This window comes from Cyclopterus lumpus, chromosome 11, assembly GCF_009769545.1.
Source record: "Cyclopterus lumpus isolate fCycLum1 chromosome 11, fCycLum1.pri, whole genome shotgun sequence".
Taxonomy (NCBI): domain Eukaryota; kingdom Metazoa; phylum Chordata; class Actinopteri; order Perciformes; family Cyclopteridae; genus Cyclopterus; species Cyclopterus lumpus.
The window spans coordinates 10875885-10901506 of record NC_046976.1 but is presented as its reverse complement, the minus strand read 5'-3'; the positions used below and the strand labels follow the sequence as shown (position 1 = coordinate 10901506).

The window sequence follows — 25622 nt, the reverse complement described above, 5'->3', positions numbered from 1 at the left end:
CATAGTTAAAGTGACAGCTTTCACATCAGATGGAAAAAAACAGACAAGCAAGAATCTCCTTGACCTGCACTAAACGGGTTCGGTGTAAAAGCATCCTAAAAATGATGGTCAGCAGTTGAAGAATGATAATGGTCAAAAACAAAAGAAATACAGCCTCTCAGTTTAATGTTCCAGATTTATTCCTCTTGATCAAATCACGGTACATGACCAGGAACATTTGCGTGACATTTGTTGAAAGCATGTAGTTCTCTAGATGCGTTTTGTTTTTAGACAGTCGTAGACTAAATTGGGTCAAACTGGCACAGGTTGAAGAGTGTTACGTTGCCTCTTGTTTTTTGTGTATATTTACACTCAAACCACTAAATGCCACAATCTGAGTGGTGGTTTGATGAGTCAGGTGTGCTGTGTTCGGCAGGCTGATGACATGGGGGCTGGTTACATTTCAGATGCATCTCATAGGGAAAAGTGGGAGGGTCACACCTCTGTACTAGAGTACATGTGTCCTTTAGGTAGGGGGTAGGGGTTGCTGAGGGATTGCAGAGAGCTGATACGACGTCTGAAGTCATACATTTAGACTGAACAAGAAGAGTAACTCAGGACTAATATAAAATATTAAAAGGGGAAGTTATTGTTGAGAAAATCCTCTCGGTGTGATGTTCATAATCATAACAGAACATACTTCTTTATTTTTTATCAGTGACTGTAAAAGATTAAGTTCACAGCCATCAGTCTCATAAATACTTAATATATGTCTCTCAGTTCCCACACTGCAGGGGGAGTTGTGTAACAGATCACATTTCAGGGTCACATAGAGTTAATGTAGCGAGCTATGTTTGTGCGTGTGCGTGTGTTTAAACCGTTGCAAGTCATGGAAAACATGCAGCAAGGATAAACAAGACAAGGATCAAAACCCAATACTGTTTGAGTAACAAGTGAGATACGCCTGTAGCCCGGAGAGCAAATAAAATCTCTCTCCAAAAGTTAACATTGAATACGTTTTCAGATCTCGTTTACATATTGGTTGATCAAACATTTTCCGATTTAAATTTGAACTTCGACAAATTTGTACCACTGTGGCAGCGGTTTTGTCAAGGCAGAATTAATAAACAGCTTTAAAAAAAGTAAGGTACCGACAAAATAGTTTTGCTATCATTCTGACAGTAGTGTCAAACAAACATTTGCTATGGCAACACTGAGCAAGTTTATTGATTAATCAACTTATATTTCAGTCAGCAACAATATACAACACTAAGAACTGATGAACACTAAGAACTGATGAACAACACTAAGAACTGATGAACACTAAGAACTGATGAACACTAAGAACTGATGAACAACACTAAGAACTGATGAACACTAAGAACAACACTAAGAACTGATGAACACTAAGAACTGATGAACAACACTAAGAACTGATGAACACTAAGAACTGATGAACACTAAGAACTGATGAACAACACTAAGAACTGATGAACAACACTAAGAACTGATGAACAACACTAAGAACAGATGAACAACACTAAGAACTGATGACCATTCCTACCACTTTCCACAACGCCTCTAAACATTATATTTGCAGCAGCGTTCTGCTTAAGTTTCAACAGTTGGCTCCTTTACAACGAGCAGAAGTGTGAAACTAACTTGTTGGTGTTTCATGAAGGAATTCCTAAAAGTTGGCAGTTTGGTTGTTTTTATGTTTACTCTTCAACCTTATGCTGCTTGTACATCTTGGCCGCTATGTTTCACACAAACCTCTGTAAATGTTTCACATTTGTTTTCACTCAAGGTCATGTCATCATCTTCAGAAAATGTCACAGTGTGTCAAATTGCACTTAAACCAAAAGGTGTTGCCAAGAATCACAGAACATATTTTGCATAAGCAACTGTATGTACCATATCTGCCTGGACACGTATATAAACTTGCGTAAACACAAACAACATCCACTCACCTCCTCTCCCTCCCGCCGGTGGACCGGTTCATTCATGTCCTCTTGGCTGCGGACGCTAAAGTTCTGGATCGCCTCAGTGACACCTTTCAGTGAGCTGTAGATGTCCTCTGAGTTCATGTTCTCTGTGTCGTAGTCAAATGCACTAAATACACAGAAGAAAACGGACACTGAACCAGGGCTGAACGATAGCAGCTGAAGTGACTCTTCAAACTGTGATACACATATGAAACATACTTCATATGGTGTTACATGTGCTGCTTGAGATAAATAGTAAGTGGATGACCAAAATTGAAAATGTATATCAAAACAACAAAAACTGTACTGATTGGATAACCCTGCAACAAAAAAGAGGCAGCACACGAGGTGCCGATAACTGTGATAGATATGTTAATAATACACATTCGATAAGATTTTGTCAATAATCCAGAACCTCTTAAATTAGACTTTAGTACAATTATGGTTACACACACTCTCTCCACCTCCGTGTACTCAAATTTCTATTGTAATTAAATTGCCAAGAGACAAAACACACAATAAACAAAGTTGAACAAATTTGACTGACTGACCTTTATAATACATTCTCCAAGTACTGCGATAATATTGTTATCTGGAATTATTTTGGTATAATAATCGTATTGTGAAGATCTGATATTGTGACAGTCCTACAGCCAACTGAGGCACACTGTAACTAATGTTGATGAATCCATATGCACTGCTGTAGACTTTACTTTTATCTTCTGTGTACATATTGTCCTGTGTTCATGCTAATATGGCAATTATTGTTAGATTTTCCAAGTGTGCGTGAGTGTTACCTTGGTGAGGGGGTGTTCTGGGAAGTGTTGGTGGGGGATGTGACCGGGCTGGACCAGCTTGCTGGAGATCGGGGGGTGTGGCGTGTCAGAGGGCTGCCCATTGGTGCCTGAGGAAGTGACAGAGAACACACAAGTTAAGTTTAGTTAGAAAGAAGTACACTATTAATGCTGCACTATAATGATTCACAACCAAAGCGTACCATGTGTGTCTGAAACTCTTTCTTTGTTACCTGTGCAGCGTTGCCAGTGTTCTTCAGATGGTTTTGAAGCAGCCTGGTGGCTCCGTCCTGGAAGGTTTTGGGCAGAGCTGCCAGCAGCATAGTGAACTCTGGAGTGTTGAGCTGGAACAGTGAGATTAACACCGACTGGGCCGCCTGGAGCACACAAAATACATCCCTCTCAGTCAAAAAGACTTGAAATCACTATCGTCTTTTGTGTGCATTAGTGAATCAAAGGGTGTGGTAGTTCTTTCCAATATCACGAGAATTAACAATGGGAATAATTTTTTGAGCTGGTGGAGGTTTGTGTGTCAGCACCTTTCTGACGTCAGAGCTCTTGGGTTCAGTCGTCCAGGTGATGATGCGGGAGATGGCGAGCCGAGTCTCACTGGAGTTCACAAAGTCTGGAGCTTCCATCTGTAACGTCAGGGTGTCGATATACTTCAAAATGGCCACTTTCACCTGTAATAAAAAAAAGTGCATATACACAACTCATGAGTAAGTTGACTGATAACAAAGACACTGCATGGCCAACATTCACCTGCAAAAACATGAACAGAGTAACAACAAAACTACAAACACGCATGAAAAAATGACCACCAATGTTTACAGACAACATGTACAACCGCAGCAGATTGTGCATCTCTTGCAGGTCTGAAAATCAAATGAGCTGATGAATCAGTTAGGGAAGAGCAAACTACAGTCAAGTTCACACGCTGAATCATGTGGGAAAACAAATCAAACAAACCAATAAAAAAAATTTAAAAAGCGATGACAAAAAGGAACGAATAAAAGCAAACATTCATTGCAGGCCCCGATTATCCACAATCACCAACTCCTGGCCTGACTTTCTTCCATCTCTTTCCATATGCACCTTAAAAGGACCAGAAACTTCCTCCAAATCACTTAGCAGCATTGCGCGCCATATAATTGCTCCCCCCGGAGCGCACTGACCTGGGAGGACTGGCTCCAGGCTGCGGCCTGCTCGTCTAGAGAGCAGGCGTGGCGCCACGCTCTGGGGGGGAACAATTTTACCCCGGACCCTCCCCTGCCTCGCCCGCAACACGAGCTCCGTACAGGCTTCAGAGAGAAAGAGGAGAATCACTGCGTCAACCAACGGAGAAAGAAAGGGAGTCGAGGACAGGGGAGGGCAGACGAGAGGAAAAAAGAGCAGAGGGAGGTGGAAGGGAGCAGAGAGTTTAAGAGGAGTAAAAAGATTGGAAAAGTAGGCTTGGACGATATTTAAATGTTATGATACTATTCTGAAAGTCTGCAATATACAGTGTAATCATTCAGGCCACATGATGGCAGCAAAGAGCTGTGATGCCTTGTTTATCAATTACAAAACAGTAGTTTATGAAGCTTCATGCAACAGTTTGTAGGATGGACAATGAATGCTAAAATATTCAACATTGTATTAACATCCTTATAATGCGAGTATACTTGCAACTGGCCAGGAAAGTACATAACTTGATCTTGCAAGTCACCTCAGGCAGTATCTTTAGGGTGTTGCTTTATTATTGTGTGATGTTGAGATCTTTTTCTGAGAAACTGCTCACAGATAAAACAAGCAGATCCAATTCAGTAAATTGCAGATCAGAAAAAATCCAGGTACCTCATCAATTTAGCAAAAATCCTGTAATCACACTGATCCCAAGAACATATATATATCGTCATATGGCTGTGAGGTCACTATGAGCCAACACTCGAGAACAATGTTTATAACTATCAGGTCACAGAGTAGGTCCACAATCCAAAGCTGTGCTTTAAGTGGCCACTTCTTCTTAGTACATGGAATTTGTGACTACAAAAACAACAGCTGACAGCAATAATAAAAAGCAACAGCGAGCCATCTCTTAAATGACAGAAATGTTAAACAGCAGCAACATTTTGCCATGTCAAATGAAGAGAATGTTAGTCTTAAAGAAAATGTAGAGAAAAACTGGTAGAGAATGAAAAGGGTGTGAGAATGGAGCGAAATAGCGGGCAGTGGGAGGAGGCAGAGCGACAGAGATAAAGGGGTAAGGAGAGCGAGGACGAGGGATGAAGTAGCAAAGCTTGAGTCAAAGGTAAGTGGTGGGGGGGCTAGGTGATCCTGGTGAGGCGAGAAGTTGCCCCAACAGAAGGGTTAGTGAGGTGGAAAGTACGAGATGATGACTAAGAAGTTAGGGGAGGAAAGCTTGAAGGGAGTGCCCACACTGTAGCAGAGCAAAAAGTATGTGGAGAAGCTAGAGCAGGGGTGGGCAAACTTTTTGGCTCAGGGGCCACATTGACTTTTAAAATTTGACAGACGGGCCGGGACAGTATCAGATGGATGGAGAGCAGGGGCGTTTGTAGGATTCCAAGAAAGGGGGGGCTAAGCCCCAAGGGTAGTGTCACCCTGGTGTATGTGCGCGCGCACATTTTTCTTGGGGCCCCTGATATCCATTGTTTCTGACAGTTCATAGATTGGTTCAACCAGAGTGTGATTTTGCTCTGTAGTTTTGCTTCATTCAGTATATGATAACACAAGAGACAGAATTTCAGGGTCATAATGATATTTTATGCTCATTTGGACATTATCACTGAGATAAAGATGAACTAGTTCAGTGTCAAATATACCATTCAATGGAAAAAAATATTATAATAATCTATATTAATGCAAAGAATAGAGAGATGTCGATAGTTATTTATTGTATTTCGAATTCGCTCGTTCAAACTCTCGCTCACTGGAGACAGTTTCTAACTTCCCTTTCATTTGCCTCAAGTAAACCTGAATGTAAGCAGATAACACTCATTAACAACTACAGACAGACACATTCTGTAACTACCTGGAGTTACAGGTAAACCTGAATGTAAGCAGGTAACAGTTGTTAACAACTACCGACAGCCACATTCTGTAGCCCCCCTAAAATAGGCCTAACGACGCCCCTGGTGGAGTGTTTGTGTGAACCAATATGAATTAGAAGTAAAAGCCAATAACTAAAAAGTAAAGAAAATGTTTCAGTGGAACAGTGTTGTTGGTCCGGGGCGGTGCAGTCCCGTGGGTTTGATGTGCGTTTGTTATGCCGAGGAAAAATACTCTGGATGCAGCCGTCAGTTAATTTTACAACTCTAAAACTGCCCACCCTTGCGTTAGAGCAATCGCTGTCCAATCACAGCCGAGGATTCAGGGTTTTGGGCGGGCGTGAGGTCACATCAGTACAGCCAAGGTTACACAATCCTTAAGTTTCCAGCCTTATAACCATCCTTCCCTCTCAGCCCTCCTCTACTAAGGCCGTCACACACACTCCGCTCTCCCCCTCACACACACTCCGCTCTCTCCCTCACACACACTCCGCTCTCTCCCTCACACACACTCCGCTCTCTCCCTCACACACACTCCGCTCTCCCCCTCACACACACTCCGCTCTCCCCCTCTCTCTCTCTCTCACACACACACACACACACACACACACACACACACACAATATATATGAACATGTAATTTACCTTGAGGTTGGGTGTCTGTGTCTGGTCCACAGTAAACCTCATGAGAATAGTGAACTGAAGGTCATTGGGGAAAGACTCTCTGTCAGAGGGGAAAAAAACATTACATTTCCATTGGAAACACATCTCATGAGAAAAATGACTATGTGAATATAAAAAGTCAGAGTAAACAATGAATTGTGTTATCATCCTTTCTCTTCTCAAGACAGAAGACAGCATGAATATGAAGTATTGCCCGACAAGACGTGCATTACATAAGGGATAATGAACAGCAAAATTAACCCCGACAGAGTGAGCAGATCCCTCAAGCAAAGAAAAGTCAAGATAATTCGAGACTCCAACACGAGCTCACGCTGTCTGGGTTCATTTTACAATGACGAACGTTTTATCCCTTACTTAATGGACGACAGGGAGGCCTCTTGGAGGTTGCCTCTTGGGCCCATTAGTTCCTGATTATGGACACCTCAAAGGGCATTATGCTGCTTATACCACGGTCACTTGGCAAAGAAAACAATTAAGACTATTTATTAATTTTTGTTATGCACTTTGTGGTTTTTCTGAAGACAATTCTCCGTTTCCTTGGTCACATAATATAAGGTTATTACACGGAAACAACATTCATGGAGTTACTACAGTAAAAAAAGACACACCTTAATGCTAACGTTGTGCTAGCAAGACTCAGTCATTAACATGGCGTACGATTGACAAACAGTAAATATAAGCTTCCAGTATGTTTAACAATAACATTAGCTAGCTATCCAGCCTTGTGATTGCCCACAAATCAAGATCAGCGACAGTTTCACTGGAACTAATTAGTTAGTGTCCGTTATCTTGCAGCCAATCAGAATTGAGTATTCACACTGACCGTGGTATAAGTAACAAATAATCTAAGCACAAACTAGTAGGTTGACCTTTTAACCTAAATGGTTTTGTTCTGCATACTATTTTCAAAGGTCAGGGTATTTATGTTACCCATGGGTCAATAACCTATATGCCCTAAGGGCCAGTCTGAACTGTGATAGTGTGCCACTCACCGTGTGACATCCAGGGCTCTCTGAACTTTGGCCTGTACGGAGCCCAGCAGGTCAGCTCCCATCTTCTTCAGGAGCTGTGTGAGTAGGACGAACAACCAGTCCTGCAGATCTTCCTTATGGACGTGGATGAAATCTACCAGTGTCTCCAGGAACATACTGAACACCTAAACACACACACACAGTTTGGGACAGTGACTCAGTCGCTCAACAATTCACTTGTTTCATGCACACATGCATGCATACACATAGTCTTGCATTTACAGTGTTATTACAGGATACAGGGAGGTTATGCCCCAAGTATTGTATGAGAGTAGCATTAGTTCCCATTGTAGAGTTAGTGGTTATTCACTCATTATTGCAGCATCACACTTTGATTCCCAAACACCAATTCAACTTTAATCACCATCATCAAATTATTAATAATAATATTGGAAGATGACCAAAATGAGAGTTAATTACTGAACAAGAATCAACAAACACCAATCAGACTGCATGTGGTCACCATCTCGACATGCTGGTGGTTGGTTTCAGCAGGAAAGAGAGAGGTTAGTGAGTGAGACGTTCATCCAAACACAATGTGTAAATACAGTAACACTGATTGGTCAAACTTACTCTCTACAGAGAGTTCCAGAGTGAGGTGGCATGGGGGGAGAGAGAGAGACACATCTGTTAGCATCCTGACAAAGAATATCTGAATGAACTCAGCGTCTGTGTGTACGCTAGAACTCTTGACTTTCAGTCCACACTTCCAATCCAACATTTGGAAAAATTGAAATAGGAGGCAAATAAATAAGAACAACAACGTTTATTAAAATGTAAAGTGATGTTTTGTGCACACTAGGAAAGATAACAGAGAGACGTTGAAAAACAAGGGGGATGAGAAAGAAGTGAGGATGGTGTGGGATAGATAGATGGAGGCAGGGGAGGGATCCAGGGTGAGATGCAGTACCTTGAAGGAGGCTGAGCTTATACCGGATTCTGCCGTGCCGTACACTCTGCCGGAATCTCGCTGAAATTCATCAAATCGTCAAACGTCATACGAGGGGGATGGAGTGGGGCTCACACACCTTACGACATGTGTGAGACAACGGGCACTCAAAAACGCCGAAAGAAAGGTGGCAATGTTAGAGAGGACGAAACGCAGCTGGTTAGTCAGAGAGAAGAGCTGGCAGCCCATATATGCCTATATATATAAATATATATTTAAGTGCGTTTCAGTTTGCAGGGAGGGAGGGCAAAGAGAGGGTGCACCGGTGAATGCAGTGAGCACAGCCAGTGGATTGGCTGCAGTGACAATCCCACAGGACGGCGGAGAGGTGCGAGGTCACACGTAAACTCAGGCGTGACATGCCGTTAAATAACAGTCCATCACACACTCTGCATGCCTGTGATTATGTTTGAGTTTGAATATCCTTGTGTGTGTACAACTGAGAATATAGTTTGACCTATTTATCCTGACCTTTATTTTAAAACGTATTTTTAAAAAAAAACGACTTTACACCTGAGTGTTGAAATGTGTCTGTGTGCGTTAACAAAGAGATCCTTGTGTTTGTTTTGGCAGAATCCGGTACAGTGAAGGTTGGTGGGGGTAAACAAAATACTTGGAACCAAAGTAAAACAAAGTGGGTGAATGATGAATCTATTTGGCATGATATTGTCAATGAGTGAGTGCTGTGCGTGTTTGTGTGAGTACTTGCGCTATGTATCCACTCATACCTTACTGTGAGGGTCTGCAAACATCCTGGTGAAGATTTCACAGAGCCTCTTCAGCTCTACCCGACTGCAGATCATAAACAAACAGTTAGAATAAAATCAACAATCAATTTAATCTTTGAAAATGCAACTGCCCGGTCTGTGGCTGACCTGAGGGTGCGTTGGTTCTTCAGCAGCGCCTGGAGACCCAAAAGCCCTTCCTTCCTCTCTGACCAGTTGGCACTGGCACAGCGGTTCAGCACCTGGAAAGAACCACAAAGACTTTTATATAGGCTAAGAAAACAATACTATTACGAAATACTGAAGGAACTTAACAAGACTTGTATGTACAGTATGTAGACAAGACATACTGAGTAGAGGAAAAATCTGCCTGGATACAATACAAGATGCGCTATAGTGCTGTTCATGTATCTAGTTTAGGAAAGTGTCTTTTTGATGCCTGTGGTTTGGCCTAATGACTGTATGGCTGCTGTTGGCGCCAACCTCAGCTACGTCTTCTGTCTGTCTCATGTAGGTGGGGATGGCTCCTCCGTTCCTGGAGCTGTAGGACCTCTCCGAACAGGCGCTGGATGCATCGCTGTTGGCGTCATCGTCAGAGTACATGCTGGAGTTTTCGTATCGCCGCCGTGCTGGCTTCTTCTGCGGGTGGAGGACAGAAATCCAAAGGAGATGAAATTAAGCTGAAAATGAAGACAGTAAGAGTAATACCATGCTCAGGCAGAAAACATGCACTCACACACCTGCTTTATTGTGCACAAACACAGCTACACACACAGCTACACACACACACGCACGTAAGAGGCAGGAGAAGAAGCTGACCTTGGACCGCATGTCTCCCAACAGCTGACAGCGTTAAACAGAGGTAGAACAAGGGGTTAGTTAACACACACACTCAGCTGGGCCATTGTGTGTGTGTGTGTTAGAGAGACAAATGGGGCCAGTTTGTGTGACAGGCAGCAAAGAGATTCAGTTACCCTTTACACAACCGCACACACACACACACACACACACACACACACACACACACACCACACACACACAGCACATGGTGACAGCTTACTGAAATGTGAGCAGAGTTATTATGTGTAGTACGTGTTTTAATACCAGAGCATCTGCCAGAGCCTCTTCTACGTCTGAGCCTGTGTTGAGGATCCTCATGGCACTGACTGAAGAAGAGAGACGACTGGACTGGCTGATGCCAAAACTTGATCCTGAGTGGAAGTAAGAGATAATAAATGTTAGACTTGAGACCAGAGATGGCTAACTTCCTTCTCTCACTTGTCCGCTGATGATCCTCCATTCTCTTCATCATCCACTCTCAAACCACACACACACTACATTTCCCATGAGGAAAGTTGATGAGATGACTTGTTAGGTGACATTGCAGGAGCTGCTGGGGGAGAAAGTATGATTGACAGAAAACACGGAGAAACACGTTGGCCTTGCAGGAAAGGGGCAGAGCTAAATAAAGAAAACAAATGGGTAAAACTGGCAGAATGGTTGTCAACTGGAAACTTAAAAGGGCGGAAACATGCAATTCCACTGAAGATTCGACATCCTGGAGCAGAATATAAAAATAAATAAATGGACATGAAGAGAAAACAATGCATAGAATATAGGAGAAGATGCTTGGCACTAAAGAGTACCAAAAGAAAACAGGTGAGCTAACGAACACAAATAAAGGCGACGTGGGTGGGTGAGGTACGGAGAAGTAGATGTACTCAGCCTTCACCTGCAGCCCCAAAAGTGTCAGGTGTGTGGAGAGCTCCGGTGGAGCGAGAGTAGCTCCGCGTTGCTGCAACCAAGATTAAAACACACATACAGAGTTTAACATTCGCACACACACACACGAGACAAACACACAGACACAAAAACACACACATAAGATACAAACACACAAACACACACACACACACACACACACACACACACACACACACACACACACACACACAACCCTAACTTTGATCGAACAAGGTGTGGGAGTAGAAAGAAAGGCTGAAAAACATTCATGTGATTGTTTTTGGGATTTTAATCACCCTCAACTTTTTATACTGTTGGGATTTAGATAAAATCAGATACTGAAGGTAAATAAAAGCCTATGTTTCCTTTTTTTGGAGCAAACCTAATGTAGACAAAAACAATTCTCGTCTCTTTTGATCATTCTGAGTTTACTCGTCATCCCTCCTGGGTTATCTGTCTACAACTGGCTACTCACCAAGGGGTGTGAAGGAGCGAACAGGGCTCGTGTCGCGGCTGCTCTCCCTGCTGGCCTCTCTGCTGCAGCCCTGACTCATACTGGGCCGAGGGATACGACTGCCCCGAGCTAACGTCCCCCGGGTTACAACACCGCACCGCAGCAGAGGGAAAGATGAGTGGGGAAACAGGGGAAGGAGGAGCAGCGGAGGGAAAAGAAGTGGTAGTAAGAACACAGAGGACGAGGGGAAGGGACATCAAAAAGACAAAGAAGAAAGACAAACATGAGCAGTGACAAAAGAGTGAGACTGAGACAAACAAGAGAATGTGAGCACAGGTCGACTGGCTCCCAGGGAGCATTTCTACAGATTTGAATCACTTCCTTTTTGGGATTTGCATGCAAGGTCTTATTGTTTCAGCTCGTCTATAAAATGTCCACAAATACTGCACCCATCAAAAGTTCCCCAAAACTTCTTTAAATAGATTTGCCCAACTAACAGTCACATATTACATTTAGGTTCAATATTCTAGTTAAATGTTGATTTACTAATTGCCTCAGCTCAGCTCTAGTTGAGATGCACCCGAAAGAGGCACAGGACTGCTGCACTCACATTTAAACAAACAATGTGTGATAATCACGTGCACTCGGGTCATCACCCTGCAGGTTGCACACAAATACACAGAACAGAAAAGGAAGTGATTTGAGATGAATTAAGCGATCAAGGGATGGGCGAGGGGAGGGTCTGCTTTTTCATCCAGTAGCATCGCAATCAACTTCACCGTTCATTGCTCTGTTGGTCAGCTTCAGCATCTACCCAGCCAATCAGGTTAATCACAGCCTGCCAGGGGGTTACAAAGCCCTGATGCAGCTTTGCTGATCCTGATAGAAGGCTCATCTATCAGTCACTGACAACAGGTTAGTGAAGACAGGGAGGATCTGCTAATCATGGGCACCCATCACCATAACAGAGCAGCCATAAAGTCAGAGACCTGTTAGAGAGGTTCGCTCTATGAGGTTTGATGGTGGGATTGGGATTGTGAGATTTGTAGTGAAGGAGATAAAGAATGAGGGATGATTTTAAGATGTGAATAGATGGATTGAGGTTAAAAGATGAATAGGAGAATGGTCTGGTCGAGGTCGGAGCCTTACCTCCTTTGCTTGCTCCGTTGTAGATGGAACTAATGCTGGAAGGAGCTACAGGACAGAAGCACCAGGGGCAGGAAGAAAAGAGGAAAGGGAGCAGGAGGGGGGAAAGTTGAGATCAAAGTGTATGTGGACGATTGCGTGTGCTGCTCCTCAAGGACCGCTGAGTGTCTAAAGCTGAGTTTTATCACGAAACCATCATATAGCATTTGAGCGGTTGTGAAATACGGATGCAGAAAAAACAGCAAACAGTTGTGCCAACGGTAATTGTTTACTGACCAACTGACAGGCGGGTGGGGGAAGAGTCTCTGGAGCAGCCCTGGCTACGGGGGATACGGCTGCGTCTGGTTTTGTCCCCGCTGGACCCAGCCAGCACCCGGTGGGTCCCTGAGCTCATGGTGCTCAGGGCCGTACTCGTCAGCACACGACCCGGAGAGCCACTGCGACTGCCAGCTTCAGAGAGACGAGGACAAAACATAAAGACAGGGAGAAATCAAGTCAGAGCTCTGCTTCGGCAACAAGAAGAATTTAACCGGGAACGCTGCAGAGAAACAGAAGCAGCCCCCCTCTAATGTGAGGGGCTTACTTTTAAAAGACAGTTGCTACTGCCCTTAACTTAGTGGAACTAGTTTCCAAACACTTGTAAATAACATTCACTACAATATTTAAAAAATACACAGAACTTAAATTGCACATTTTACAATGTTTGATGTTGGAAAGAGGATTGATGGGGCTCGGAGAGTTGAAAACCAAACGTACATTTTAGTGTTGGCACCTATTTTTACAAAATATGTCATATAATATATATTATATTACAACAAAATAGATACATTTAACAATGACATTTTAATGATAAATGTGACATTTTGACAACGTGATGATAATTTACAAACAGCTCTCTTGCCTTATTTTGTCCAAGATTAATACATAACATTTGATAACAGAGGTTTCAATTTCTCCTCCCCATGTCATCCCGTCTCCAACTGCAAAGCCCACCGTGTGTCTAATTCTACAATGACTCACATTACTATCTACCTGGAGACAAAACAGTTGAGGAGAAGCAGAATGTGAAGTGTGTGAACAGACTTTTGGGGAACGAGCTGCAGAGCTTCCACGCATGAAGCTGGACCTGAACTGATTTCAACATGACTGACAATGAGCACGCAGACCACTCTCGCTCGCTCAGTGACACAAAGAAACTAAACTCAAGTCACACACACAACACACAAACTCAACACATGAAAAAAAAATGCTTCTACGTTCTAGTACTTAGTGACAAAGAGCCACATAAATACACTTAATTGCCATTCGCTACATAGAGATTGTCATTCAACCGTATACTATTAATCAGGGAAAGAAGACTCTCCACATTTGTTGTTGGATTTTAAAGTCTTCCTTTCCTTTCCTCATCTCTTTACATTTACAGATACACAAATATCTTAATTATCTTATTATTAATTAATGTGTATTCTATAAATGCCAATTTTAGAGAAACTACTGATAGAAACAACAATTATTTGTTTGGCATCTAAAAATAAATATCTTCGAAACTGAATTCCAGTTAAGAGAGATGTTTGTCCTTTTTTCAGGCATAAAACACGTCCCCTCGATCTTTAGACTACATCCAGGCACCCAAAGAGTGCCGAAACACGAGGCTCCCAAAGCAGTGTGTTTAGCATGATCATAGAACAGCCATGTTAACAGTCTGTGACTACTAACCCCAGCATGCCAGAGTGGGAGGAGCTTTAAGTGACTTTTCTGGGTGCATGTGAAGGATGGGAAAGTCAGGGCAACAGGAAAGGCAGTAAAGATAAAAAAGAGCGGAAAAAGAAGTAGTGATGTAATCTTACCACCAACGGGGGTAGCAGACTGAGATCCTGAGCCATTAAGCCCATTGGTTGAGAGGAGGGGGGAAAGCAGAGGCGAGGGGAAAGGAATAGCAGATTAAACCAGATGAATTATGGGTGTCAGCGCAAAAAAAGCGTCATGGGAGTCAGAACACAGTACGATGGGAGTGCATCCTGGTGTTCCACATCAAGAATGAAGGCGAAGCTGAAGCACTCAATTTATTTAAGAGAAAACAAGTATTGGAAATATGTTGCTAAAACAAACACACACACTGAACTAGCTGCAGATGATAGCCTGGGGAAAGCAGTGCATGTTGGGACAGCTGGCATATGTATCAAGCAAAGCCTGTTCACAATGAGGAAAAGAAAATGCCTCCAAGGAAAATACACTAAAGAAATGTCCATACACACTATGACACACGTAGAACACCTCACTTCAGCTGCTGTTTCGTCTGTTTCTGTGATAATCGTTTCCCATCAAAATGAGAGCAAATACGCATTTTTTATGTGGCTTTTCTAATCTAACTGTGAATTAGGCATTTCTTTTTGCAAAGTTAGTAAATATTGGAAAAGTAGCAGGAAAGACTAAACAAGATGGTTTTGATGAGTTTTATTTTGTTTCTGTCAAGTTTGAATGTAGTATGTTTCACTGAGTCTGGTGGCTTTGAGGAGAGCATACTAATTTGGTTTTAGTATATTTTATTTAAATATAATATTTTTCCAAATCTGATAGATTACATATTTACTTCAACACGTATAATATAGCATTACGGCGGAGAAGGAGCAGAAATGTTTCCATCCCTGCAGCACGGAGATGGAGCCAATAAATAGTTGCATGAATACTGACTGTAACCTTTCTGTCTGTTGCTCTGAGAGTTGGGCAGAAACTTTCCATTTGGTCTCAAAATGTCCAGATGTAAATGGGGCAGTGGTACAATCAATGTCCACTTTTAAACTTCAAACCAGCACCAAAGCCGTTACGCTTTAAGCTGGAAGTATTCTTGGAAAACACACACACGCGCTATATGTGTTGCAACAGTAGCTAGCTCAGTGGCTTGTGTCCCTTCATGTCTGTTGGAGTATTTCTAATACCCTACATGACAGTCAGAGCAGAGGAAATAAACCGTCCACCACACCATACTCAGTGATGAGACACAGCATGCATAGAACAACACACATTAAAAACACACTCCTCTTTACACAAAACACCTTGATCAGAATGAGAGCGATAGCAGGTGGACCACCATTCCCACTGTGGTACACAGATAGACACACACACTCCGACTCTGACACACAAACAGAATACCTGGTGTGCAATCGGATTCGTCAGAACCTGAAGGTACAAAAACATTTACGCTTATCGTCACCGTGACGGCAACAAATAATGATACTCTACAACAAGAGCCAGAGAAACTACAAACACGCACTCCAAGAAGCTCCCCCACACCATTGCTGTTGCTGCGTTTGTGTTTATGTGATGTGGTAAGTGGACTTGACACCCAGAACACTCCAGTCACAGCTGTGTTTAAATCTGCCGTGTGCCGGTGGGAGGGGGTACATACGTTGGGACTGGGAGACCATCTTAGTGCGGCTTCGACCTCTTGAGTCCACCTGGCTGGACACGCTGCTGGCAGTGGACAGGGGCTGCTTGGTACGTACACGGCCTGTATTATGCAGAGGGAATAATACTGTTAAACAAAAAAAAACACATACACTACTACACATCTAGTTTGCAGCTGAATGAAGCACAGAACCTAAAAAGCACTACTACAACTGACGAAAACCAACTAATGCTGGAAGCTGCTGAATGAACATCAGATCCTAAACTAAACACTCAACCACACAGATGCATACACCAGGGATGCTTCAGTGGATTAGCAAGCCATCACTAGATAGTTATTTATCTTTAAAGTGTAAGTTCACCCCCATGTCTGAGCCAGGGGCTAAGATGGGTTAAGGAGGCAGGAGTTGCTCTGACTGATTAGAGGCCTTAATAAACACATTTCATAGCATAGATAAGTCCAACATGGTCGACTCTATATCAGAAAGGTTCAGGGTTGATTTAAGACAGTTGCCATTTTCAACCCATGAAATACTGATTTTAATAGATTTGGTAATAAATGTCAATATTAACACCAGCATGGGTGCGTTTTATTACAGTACAGTCATATAATTTAATTTACAGCTATAAAAAACATGTTAAAATGTGCTGTAACCTGTTTCGTATTGAGTGATTATATGCCGTGATTATATGCCAATATCAAACTTCTTGCAACGCTACTGTGAGATATTACTGCAACAGTTCATAAATATCATCACAATTTAACCACAGCAGAGCGTCATCCAATCAACTTAAAGCTGCAATTCATGCACACCATTCTTCTATCAAAATACCGGTTCATCAGCACTATTAATGTTGGATGTGTGATGGCAAATCTATCTATTTTATATTTGTGCCGTTTTAAATTGAGGGTGCAGCTTCAAGAATTTAAATATATTGATTCCTCTGCAGATGTCCAACAATTTGAACAAAATTTAGTCCACTTTTCCAACTAGAACATCCCTCACACACACACACACACACACACACACACACACACACACACACACACACACACACACACACACACACACACACACACACACACACACACACACACACACACACACACACACACACACACACACACACACACACACACACACACACACACACACACACACACACACACACACACACACACACACACACACACACACACACACAATCTTACCATTGTCTGACCTGGTCCCTACAGACAGACAAAGAAGGAGCAGGTTGTAAAATGTACACTTCACCTGCATGTTTCATACTGTATATTGGCTTATTCATATCTTCCCTTTACAGTCTATGTGTGCAATATATATATATATTATGCAGTACTGTGTATCATGTATACTACTGGTTGCATGCTAAACTGCATTTTATTGTCTCAGTATCTGTACTCTGCAATGACCATAAAGTTAAATCTAATCTGTGTGCAATATAACTAACCTTACACATCCCAAGTATCCTAAAGCCTCAAAAACTGAATGGTCAGACCTTTTCTGGATAAGATTAAACTGTAGCAAAGCAGAATATGATCTTAGATGTGTAATTAATTTGATCCATCATGTGATGAGTAGGAAGGTGATACAAATGAGGGTGGAATGTATGTTTGACAGCAGGGGGCGCTGTGGCCACACACTGCAACAAAAGAAGCTAATATGTGTAATGAAGTGAGGAAAGGGAAAAGAAGAGAAAGAAAAAGAAAGCATAAGTAGGTTGTTGCTGATGAAGCAGAGTGAGATGATCTTACCATCCGTTTTATCAGAGGCATCATCTTTAGTGGGAAAGAGAGAGAGAGAGAGAGAGAGAGAGAGAGAGGGTGGAAGAAAGAAAAGGGAAGAAACACATGGAAACAAAAAACGAAGGATTGATACAAATGATTATTAAAAGTAAAAGACACAAAAGGAAATGGGAGTCCAAAAAAGGTCAAATTAAGATCAAAACAGAAAGTGTCAGTAACATGAAACACAAATAATTAAAAAAAGTATTCAGAACAAAAGACCGAAACGAGAGAAGAGAGAGAAGAGGAGAGAGGAGCACAGTCTGTATTAGTTACAGAGCATCTGGTAAAAAAGGGAGCAGATGCAGTGGTCAACATCAAAATAGAGAAAAACAAGAGAGGACGATATTCATCAACAGAACATGCACACAGACAATATTCAAAGCAAAACATGTACAGGACACATCAACAGGCAAGGAGGAGGCAGCAGGAGAGGAGAGTACAGGAGCGGAGAGGAGAGAGGCCAGTCCAAGCACTGGAGTGTGTGAGTGTGTAGATCCATCCGTGTGAAGATGTGGCCAGCTTATATATCGAGGAGAACTTTTACTTCAACCTGTCAGAAGCTTTAGAAGCACTACCTCTGAGCTGATTTGAGGCGACTCCTCAGACTCATCCTGCTGACCGCTGTCTGCACTGTCTGATGACTCATCTAACTTGACTGACAGGACCCTTACCCAGTGAGGAGTAGGAGCCAGGGGGCAGGCGCCCTGTTACCCTGGTCTGTCCAACGTGTCGGTGCTTAGCGACCGCAGCTGCGTTAACATCCACGTCACTACGGGATCGCTGTAGGGAGGCCGACGACAACCCACCCGTTGAACCCGCAGGGACTGATCGGACAGGAGGAGGAGGAGTGTGTTGGAGAAGGGATGGGAGGTGATGAGGGTATAGATACATCACAAACACATGCAGGCACCACACTACCCAATACTAATACCATACAGAAGTACACAAACAGCCAGACACATATACGCATATGTGTGTGCGTACATGTGTGCAGTAACATTAACAAAACATAACAGGATGTGGCTGTACGGACACAGGCAGATGTAAATGAGAATGATGGGAAATGGCTCTGTGGTCGCTGATGTTTGATGTTCGTCACAGTGTCTGTGTGTTTACACAGGAGCGAGTAAGCATGAGATTATGTGCTTGAGAGAGATTGCACATGTGTCTGATGTGTGTTTGACTCACCTCGGCCTGGAGTTGATGTCCATTTAGAAGTCAGAGGCCGACTGACCAAGGAGAGAAAAAAGGAGGTCAGTCCACAACAACATAAAATCCCAACGCAAGAGTTGTCCTCTGTGCCCTAAAGCCAGCATTTTTAGATTTGTTCCACACAGTTTAAATTATTCTAATCAATAATCTAGTCTAATTTGATTTAATTTTCCTCTAACATAAGATTTGTCTTCGAATATTAATAAGAACTCAAGATTATATCATAATAAATATGTTTACTTTTAGTCAGCACTGTAATGCTGCATATAATGCTCTAAAGGCTCAGCCAGACTAAACGCTCAGCCAGACTAAACGCTTTTCACTTACAGCAAGTGAATAATATAAATTGGTGTGAAAGCACGTCTTTCTACTTTGCTCTAAACTCAGCTTGCTTTGGTTTTAAGTTTGCCAGTGAAATACAATGCAGAGGAGGCTGCGAAGCTTCAACACTGATGGATGAAGTTACTGGAGATTTTTTCTTTGACTTTCATACATCACAATTAGCTTTTTTGCCTGATGCATGTAGCAGAAAAGTTTACAATAGGAAAGATTGGAGGAGAAAAGTAAATTGAGATGATGTGATCCATGTGTAGCAGTAGGTCTGAGAAAAGGATTTCTCAAATTGGTTCCTGTCAAAATTACATCAATCTTCATTTTCAAGACTCAAAAGTGGTCTTACGGTAAACCTACATGTATAAAGTGAACTATGGAGGATACATTATAGCAGAGCATTGATTACTTGAGGCTCTCTTGAGAGGAGGACGAGGAGCGGTCACTCTGGGGAAGAGAGGCCACACTGCCAGAGCTCTTCAAGCAGGACTGAAGGGTCTTCTGGTACGATGGCTCCAGGGAGTTGTAGAGAGCGTCGGTCTCCGCTGGAAAGTGGTTCCTCAGACCCCAGTAGGCCCTGAGAAAGACAGCAGTTGAAGAAGGATACAGAGACGGAGGTGGACAGAGAAAGAAAGGAGGAGTTATGATAGAGAGAAACGGAAAAGTTAAAGTGAGAGAAATAAGATGGATGAGGTAGAAAGATGATAATGGAGGAGGCAAAAGGAAAGAATCAAGGAATCCAGAAAGGAAAAGGAAGGCAGTGAGATATTTAACACTACTTGTCTTTAATGTAATTACATTTTCAAAAAGGGCTGTTTGTGTCTTACTTGCGAGCCTCCACTCTAGCCTCTGAGTCTGCATCTCGAATTCCCTTCTTGATGCTCTCAACCAGAACTGCCGTGTGCCTGCAAGGGAGAGCCACAGATGTACCAGAAAAGGGTGCATTAAGTTTGAACAAGTAGAAAAGCAGGTTTAAAACATTGTTAGAATCAACCCTCACCTCTCCAGAGAGTGGGTTTGCCATTCCTGTAGCAGAAGTTCCAGGAAATCAAAACAGCGCCTGTAGATGACCCATGGTTATCCTTCTCATTACAAAAACACACATTACTTAACAACACTATAAAGATTTGTATGACCTCAAAACTAGTAATTATTTGTGAACTGCTCAATACTAAACAAGGCCTTTTATCCCTGTAGTGTCAACATCAGAGCCTTTGTTAATCTCACCTTCGAACAGCCACAGACTTGCATGTGCAGTTGCTGGTGATCAGGGGGATGAGCCTGGGGACGTGGGTGTGCTGCAGAGAGGAAGCAGAGCATGAAAGATGTGAAAGGGAGAATTATCCAATAATCAGAGAACAGCAGTAACACTGACCACAAAGACTACGTGCGCTTGTTTTGCAAAACTCACCCGTATGATGATGCGAATAGCCAACATACCGGAGGTGGCCATGACTTTGGCACAGTTGGGGATGAGGTTGAACAGGACGGGAACAATAGCTTCCGCTCCATGGTCAAATTTATTCCCCAGCACTGATGAAAGGTAGCTACAAAAACACACCGTGTGTTATAAACACCACTGTCAAAACTGTGGCAAACGTCATAGAAAAGTTAAATAAGTGTCAACGTACTGTTCCCTATGAACTAAACTACTGAGTGTCTGTTATATAGGGAGTAGTGAATAATTGGTTTTGGACAAAGCCCAGGATTGTACAGGTTCTCATGGTTTTGTTTCCTCTCACTGCACATCAGGCCAACAGCTGTATCTGTAATCAACACTCACGCCACAGTGATGCAGGCCTCTCGGACAACTTGTGAGCGCAGGTCTTTAGCGGACAGTTTGAAGGCTCCGTCCAGTAGCCGTAGATGCTGGTAGAAACAGTCGTAATTCGTCGCGCCCGCCACCAGCAGTGAGCGGACCTTCTTCATCTGTTACAATGAGCAAAAACAACAAACAGCATTGGTTTAAAAAAAGGGAGTTTTATTAATATATACGTGAAAAAGGTACGTGCGTTAAAAGGTGAAAATACTGACAGCGTGGGCTCTCTGGTCCCAGTCATGTTTGTCATCAGAGCAGATCTCACGGATCTTATTCAGGTTGTCTTCAAGATCCCTCGCTGAGTAAATCTGCAGCGGGACACAGTGAAGGAAATCAGGAGAGAAGGGAAGGAGCAAATATGTGAAAAACAGATACAAGTGTCAGACAGTCTGGCCTTCATTGCCCGTCTAGTTGGGATGAATGTGTATTTATGCTGGTGTGTGTCATGTACCTGGACAGAGGGAACATCTGTGAAAGCTCTAATGAAGTCCTCTTCATCAACTCCCCCTGCACTTTCCTTGGATACTATAAAATCAGAGCAGAGTCAATTAATAAATAGGTCTGTGTATGTTTGTACGACAGCATGTGGAGCTTCAGATTTCTGTTCAGGTTGGTTTTGTGATTCTAGTTTAACTGAAACAAGCATACTTCTTCCAAATACACCCACGCACGCACCCACACATGCAAGTCAGTGGGAGCTGTCTGTGTTTCTAATGGACTTCCTGGAATTAATGTGAATGTCAATCATATTTCTCTGGGGACTGGATGCTCTGTAGACCACACCTCCTGCAACTCCTTACTCAGGAAGCAGAGTGGAGATTGAAAGACGAGACAAAGGAAAAGAAAAGATGAAGAAAGTGAGCATGGAGTAGCTGAGGGGATGATAATATTTCATTGCTATATTAAGTGACACTGGTTAAAGAGAAGACATTCACAGGAGAAGAGGCCGAAGGTATACATGGAGGAAACAATGCAGAGAAATACATCCTTTCCTCCCTTTCCCGAGTTTCAAATATCAGGCTGTTCCACAGAGACGTGTTCATGGCCCATCGATGTGGCCAGCAGGCTATCTGCAGACAATATCCTGTTATTATCAGGGAGTAACGTGGTCGCAGCCTCGTTATGACACTCACATAACAGCACTCATCACCATTTTCAATTATTTTTATTGCCAGCTTTATGAAATAGAATTGATCAAGGGTGAGCAGTTATGGCTGCAATAATCATAATAATGTTGAAGGGGAAGGCTTCCACAATTGTGGAACTACCTTTGCAGACAAACAGATTTGGGATATCATAATGTAGATATATGATCACTAACAAGACTTGCGAAAACAATGTGTACTGCTGTGATTAAAAACTGCTGACATAAAGCAACCACCTTGTCCCTCGAGAGAAGTCATGCCACGGGCACTTCAATCTTTTCAGATATGGCTTTAGATTATATTTTCAAACTCTAGACCTTTTTCTGCCAGTTAATGGCAAACATATAAATATCTGTCTTCTGTCTGAGCCTTGCAGTCGGTTGTTACTAGTACGTGGGGGCGCACTGTCATTTAAATGCAAATACAGACGAACGGGCCTCTCTGCGCTGCCATCATGGAAACCAGTCTGACAGTAAAAGCTAGACAAACTCATTCGAATTCCGGTTTTGAAGATAAAACAATCCTCAGCAAAAGTCGAGTCAGATATTTTCCTTTTCATCATATTAAACTTAACAAGATTAAGGCTTTGACCTGTTGTTCAGTGCAAGTAAAAAATACCCAGCATGCCCTTGACTACAGCCTCCAACAGCAGCTTCACAATCAATAAGACTTTAAAGATCCAAGTGACAAAAGAACACACTCTTGTGTTTCAAACCAACAGTACAACGTACCAGGACTCAGCAGACAAACTGCTTGCTTGTAAAACACTTGCCCGCGTACGCGCGTGTGTGTGCGTGTGTGTACATGTATTAGTGACATTGCTGACAGATGCATCAGCAGGCAGCAGGAAATTGACTGCATGTCCGTGGGAACATAGCTTTCTTCCAATAGAGAGGAAGAGACGGCAAAAATCAATACAATAATATAATCAAGACGAAGCAAACACAACAGTCCAGCCATCTACAGCAGGAAGGAGGTTGGACATAGAGGAGGCTCTCTCAACGGGAAGGTGATATAAACTGTTTCCACAGGCCGCAGTCAACTACAGATACAAGGCTAATAAGAACAGGAGAGTGTATCAGATTTCTGAGACACAGAGAGACCGTCACTGTGGACTGTGATGTTGTCTAACAGCCCCACTGGTCTGTCCCTATGCGGTCACCACCAGTAACACTAGTAATACTATCAGAGAACTTTTTATACAGATGGCTGCACCCACATCCTGGACAAATGTGACAGATACAAAATGGTCTCTGAGGACTGTAAAAGGTTAGCAAGGAAGGTTTTGTTTATATTTTGGGTTAAATTACTTCTCCTAAATTGTTACACAAGCATTTAGGCCAAAAGGCAGAGCCACACTCCAATTAAATAAAGAATAAAAAATCCAAACACGATTTTAAACTATCTGTTCATTTCAAATCATTTTGTAAGAAGATTTAAGAAAATACAAGTAACTGTAAAATATTTAGCAATGAATTTAAAGACAATGTGATTGAGATGTCCTGCCTGAATTAATAAGACTGTCACACATAAACTCATAGACGCACCAAGCTAGGAGATTGCTCAAGTCTTCATGACTTTTTTTTTTAATTCTAGCTTGGAAGTTTGCCACCAGTCGGTACAAAAGAATACATTTCCCGTCATTTCCTCATAAAAGGAGGATACTGGTAATTTCTTAATGATGCTTTACGGCCTTGGACCTTTTGTTAGTCTAAATGCTCTAATAAGAAAATTCTGACTTATAGACTTGTGATGCACACTGTAAATTGGTAATGGTAATGGTGACTTCCACATAAATAAAAGTAAGGCGTGCTAATTTAATGAAGCCACACGTTTACTCGTCATGAATTCATTATATCCACCTCTCACAGTCTCATTTCAGAAACAGAGTCTCTATTCATTGATTGTGTGTAAATGTAGAGGAAGTTAAATACCAAGCTTGCCACCGGTAGCGCTGGGCCTGCGTGCGGCAGAGGACTCTGCAGGCTTCTTGGGAACTTTTGGGACCTTGAAGGCAGCCTGGGCTGAGGAAGAACGATTCCCATCCACACTGTCATCATCTTCAAAACTACGATCTGGAAGGAGAGGACAGAGAGAAGAGCGTTACCATCTGCCCTGCAGGCAAAGAAAAGTGTGGTTCAAACTTTTTGCAAAGTCCTAGAAAACATTGTTATTGAGTCAAATCCAGAGGAAGGATTGTTACTGATCATTATCATCAAGCACAGGCAATAAATAGTTGAAACACACAGGAACAAGGATTTTATTTATTCAGTGCCGGCATGAGTCATTATAACCTATCAGAACATAATCATCATACCTAAATATTCTGTTCTACAAAAAAACGTGACATCTACTCTCACAATTAGTACGTTGTAATCTGGTTTCTGAAATATTAACCAAAAATATATGGATTATTCAAACCCCGGACTGTATTTCCCTTTTTAAGCATAAAAGCGTGTGGTCGTTTGAAAGAACGAGAGGACGAGAGACAAAGAACAGAGGATGTTGTTGCCATAAAGTGCTTTGTCAGGAATCACTAAATCAATTCTAATTACAAACTTATCTCGTAAAAGGAGAAAGACAAACCGACAGATATACTGTATATGTTCACTTCTTAGAGCCCAGAAACACAGACAATGATCAAGATGTCCACCCAAGCAACCAGTGACTTGCAGAAGTCTGCAGCCCAAAACCCTCAATCTGCATGCTATCAGAGAAAAAGCTAGCTAGAAAGCTAGCATTGAAACTTGCAACAACATTGCAGCATTCTGAACGTGCATCTACCAGCAAAACACTTGAGGAAGCACCATATGTGTGGACACACACACACACACACACACACACACACGTCGACTGTGGAGATGAAACTGTTGGCATCGGAATACAATCACGCTCTGGTCACTGACAACGAGCCGTTTATGAAATGCGCCAAAGCCACCTCCCTACACCTTTAATTGTACATCAAACTTACCTACACCTACACCTACACCTACACCTACACCTACACCTACACACACACACACAACACATGCAAACTCAATTGACAGGCAGGCGTTTGTCCATCACAGCACTCACAGTCACAGATCCGTTGGCAGATAAGTCGCTTCATGCTTCCGGGAGGGCGTGGTATTCTTCGAGCAGTACCATACACAGACCTCACACACACCTCACACACAGACTAAAGCTGCATACACACACACCTCAGACTGTCCAAAAAACCCCACACCCATACAAGTGCCGGCATTTTCTCTCCCTCTACCTTCCATCCCTCCATCCCTCCCTCCCTCCCTCGCCCAACATCTCTCCTCCTTCCTTCAGCAGCCTCACAGCCAATCAAATGAAAGATGACATCATAGTGTTGCAG

At 42.6% G+C, this 25622-nt stretch overlaps 1 protein-coding gene across 21 annotated transcripts in view; it reads right to left on the bottom strand.

Moving 5' to 3' along the window:
* clasp2 (cytoplasmic linker associated protein 2) overlaps positions 1–25622 on the bottom strand; it is a 55309-nt gene that overhangs the window by 3476 nt on the left and 26211 nt on the right. For 2 of the 21 annotated variants that reach the window (XM_034544589.1, XM_034544608.1), the window contains 29 exons: positions 24193–24333; positions 21565–21638; positions 21329–21421; positions 21078–21223; positions 20706–20841; positions 20522–20592; positions 20295–20354; positions 20122–20199; positions 19704–19871; positions 18941–18981; positions 18424–18576; positions 17156–17173; positions 15944–16045; positions 12814–12987; positions 12541–12585; positions 11413–11520; positions 10927–10989; positions 10299–10405; positions 9678–9833; positions 9345–9436; positions 9198–9261; positions 8431–8490; positions 8094–8096; positions 7482–7645; positions 6451–6529; positions 3298–3441; positions 2992–3135; positions 2762–2868; positions 1950–2091 (listed from right to left, as the gene is read on the bottom strand). In XM_034544589.1, the coding sequence (XP_034400480.1) occupies positions 1950–2091; positions 2762–2868; positions 2992–3135; positions 3298–3441; positions 6451–6529; positions 7482–7645; positions 8094–8096; positions 8431–8490; positions 9198–9261; positions 9345–9436; positions 9678–9833; positions 10299–10405; positions 10927–10989; positions 11413–11520; positions 12541–12585; positions 12814–12987; positions 15944–16045; positions 17156–17173; positions 18424–18576; positions 18941–18981; positions 19704–19871; positions 20122–20199; positions 20295–20354; positions 20522–20592; positions 20706–20841; positions 21078–21223; positions 21329–21421; positions 21565–21638; positions 24193–24333 (2933 nt within the window). The remainder of the gene's footprint in view (positions 1–1949; positions 2092–2761; positions 2869–2991; positions 3136–3297; positions 3442–6450; positions 6530–7481; positions 7646–8093; positions 8097–8430; positions 8491–9197; positions 9262–9344; positions 9437–9677; positions 9834–10298; positions 10406–10926; positions 10990–11412; positions 11521–12540; positions 12586–12813; positions 12988–15943; positions 16046–17155; positions 17174–18423; positions 18577–18940; positions 18982–19703; positions 19872–20121; positions 20200–20294; positions 20355–20521; positions 20593–20705; positions 20842–21077; positions 21224–21328; positions 21422–21564; positions 21639–24192; positions 24334–25622) is intronic. The other 19 variants (XM_034544590.1, XM_034544593.1, XM_034544595.1 and 16 more) reach the window with 19 other exon arrangements.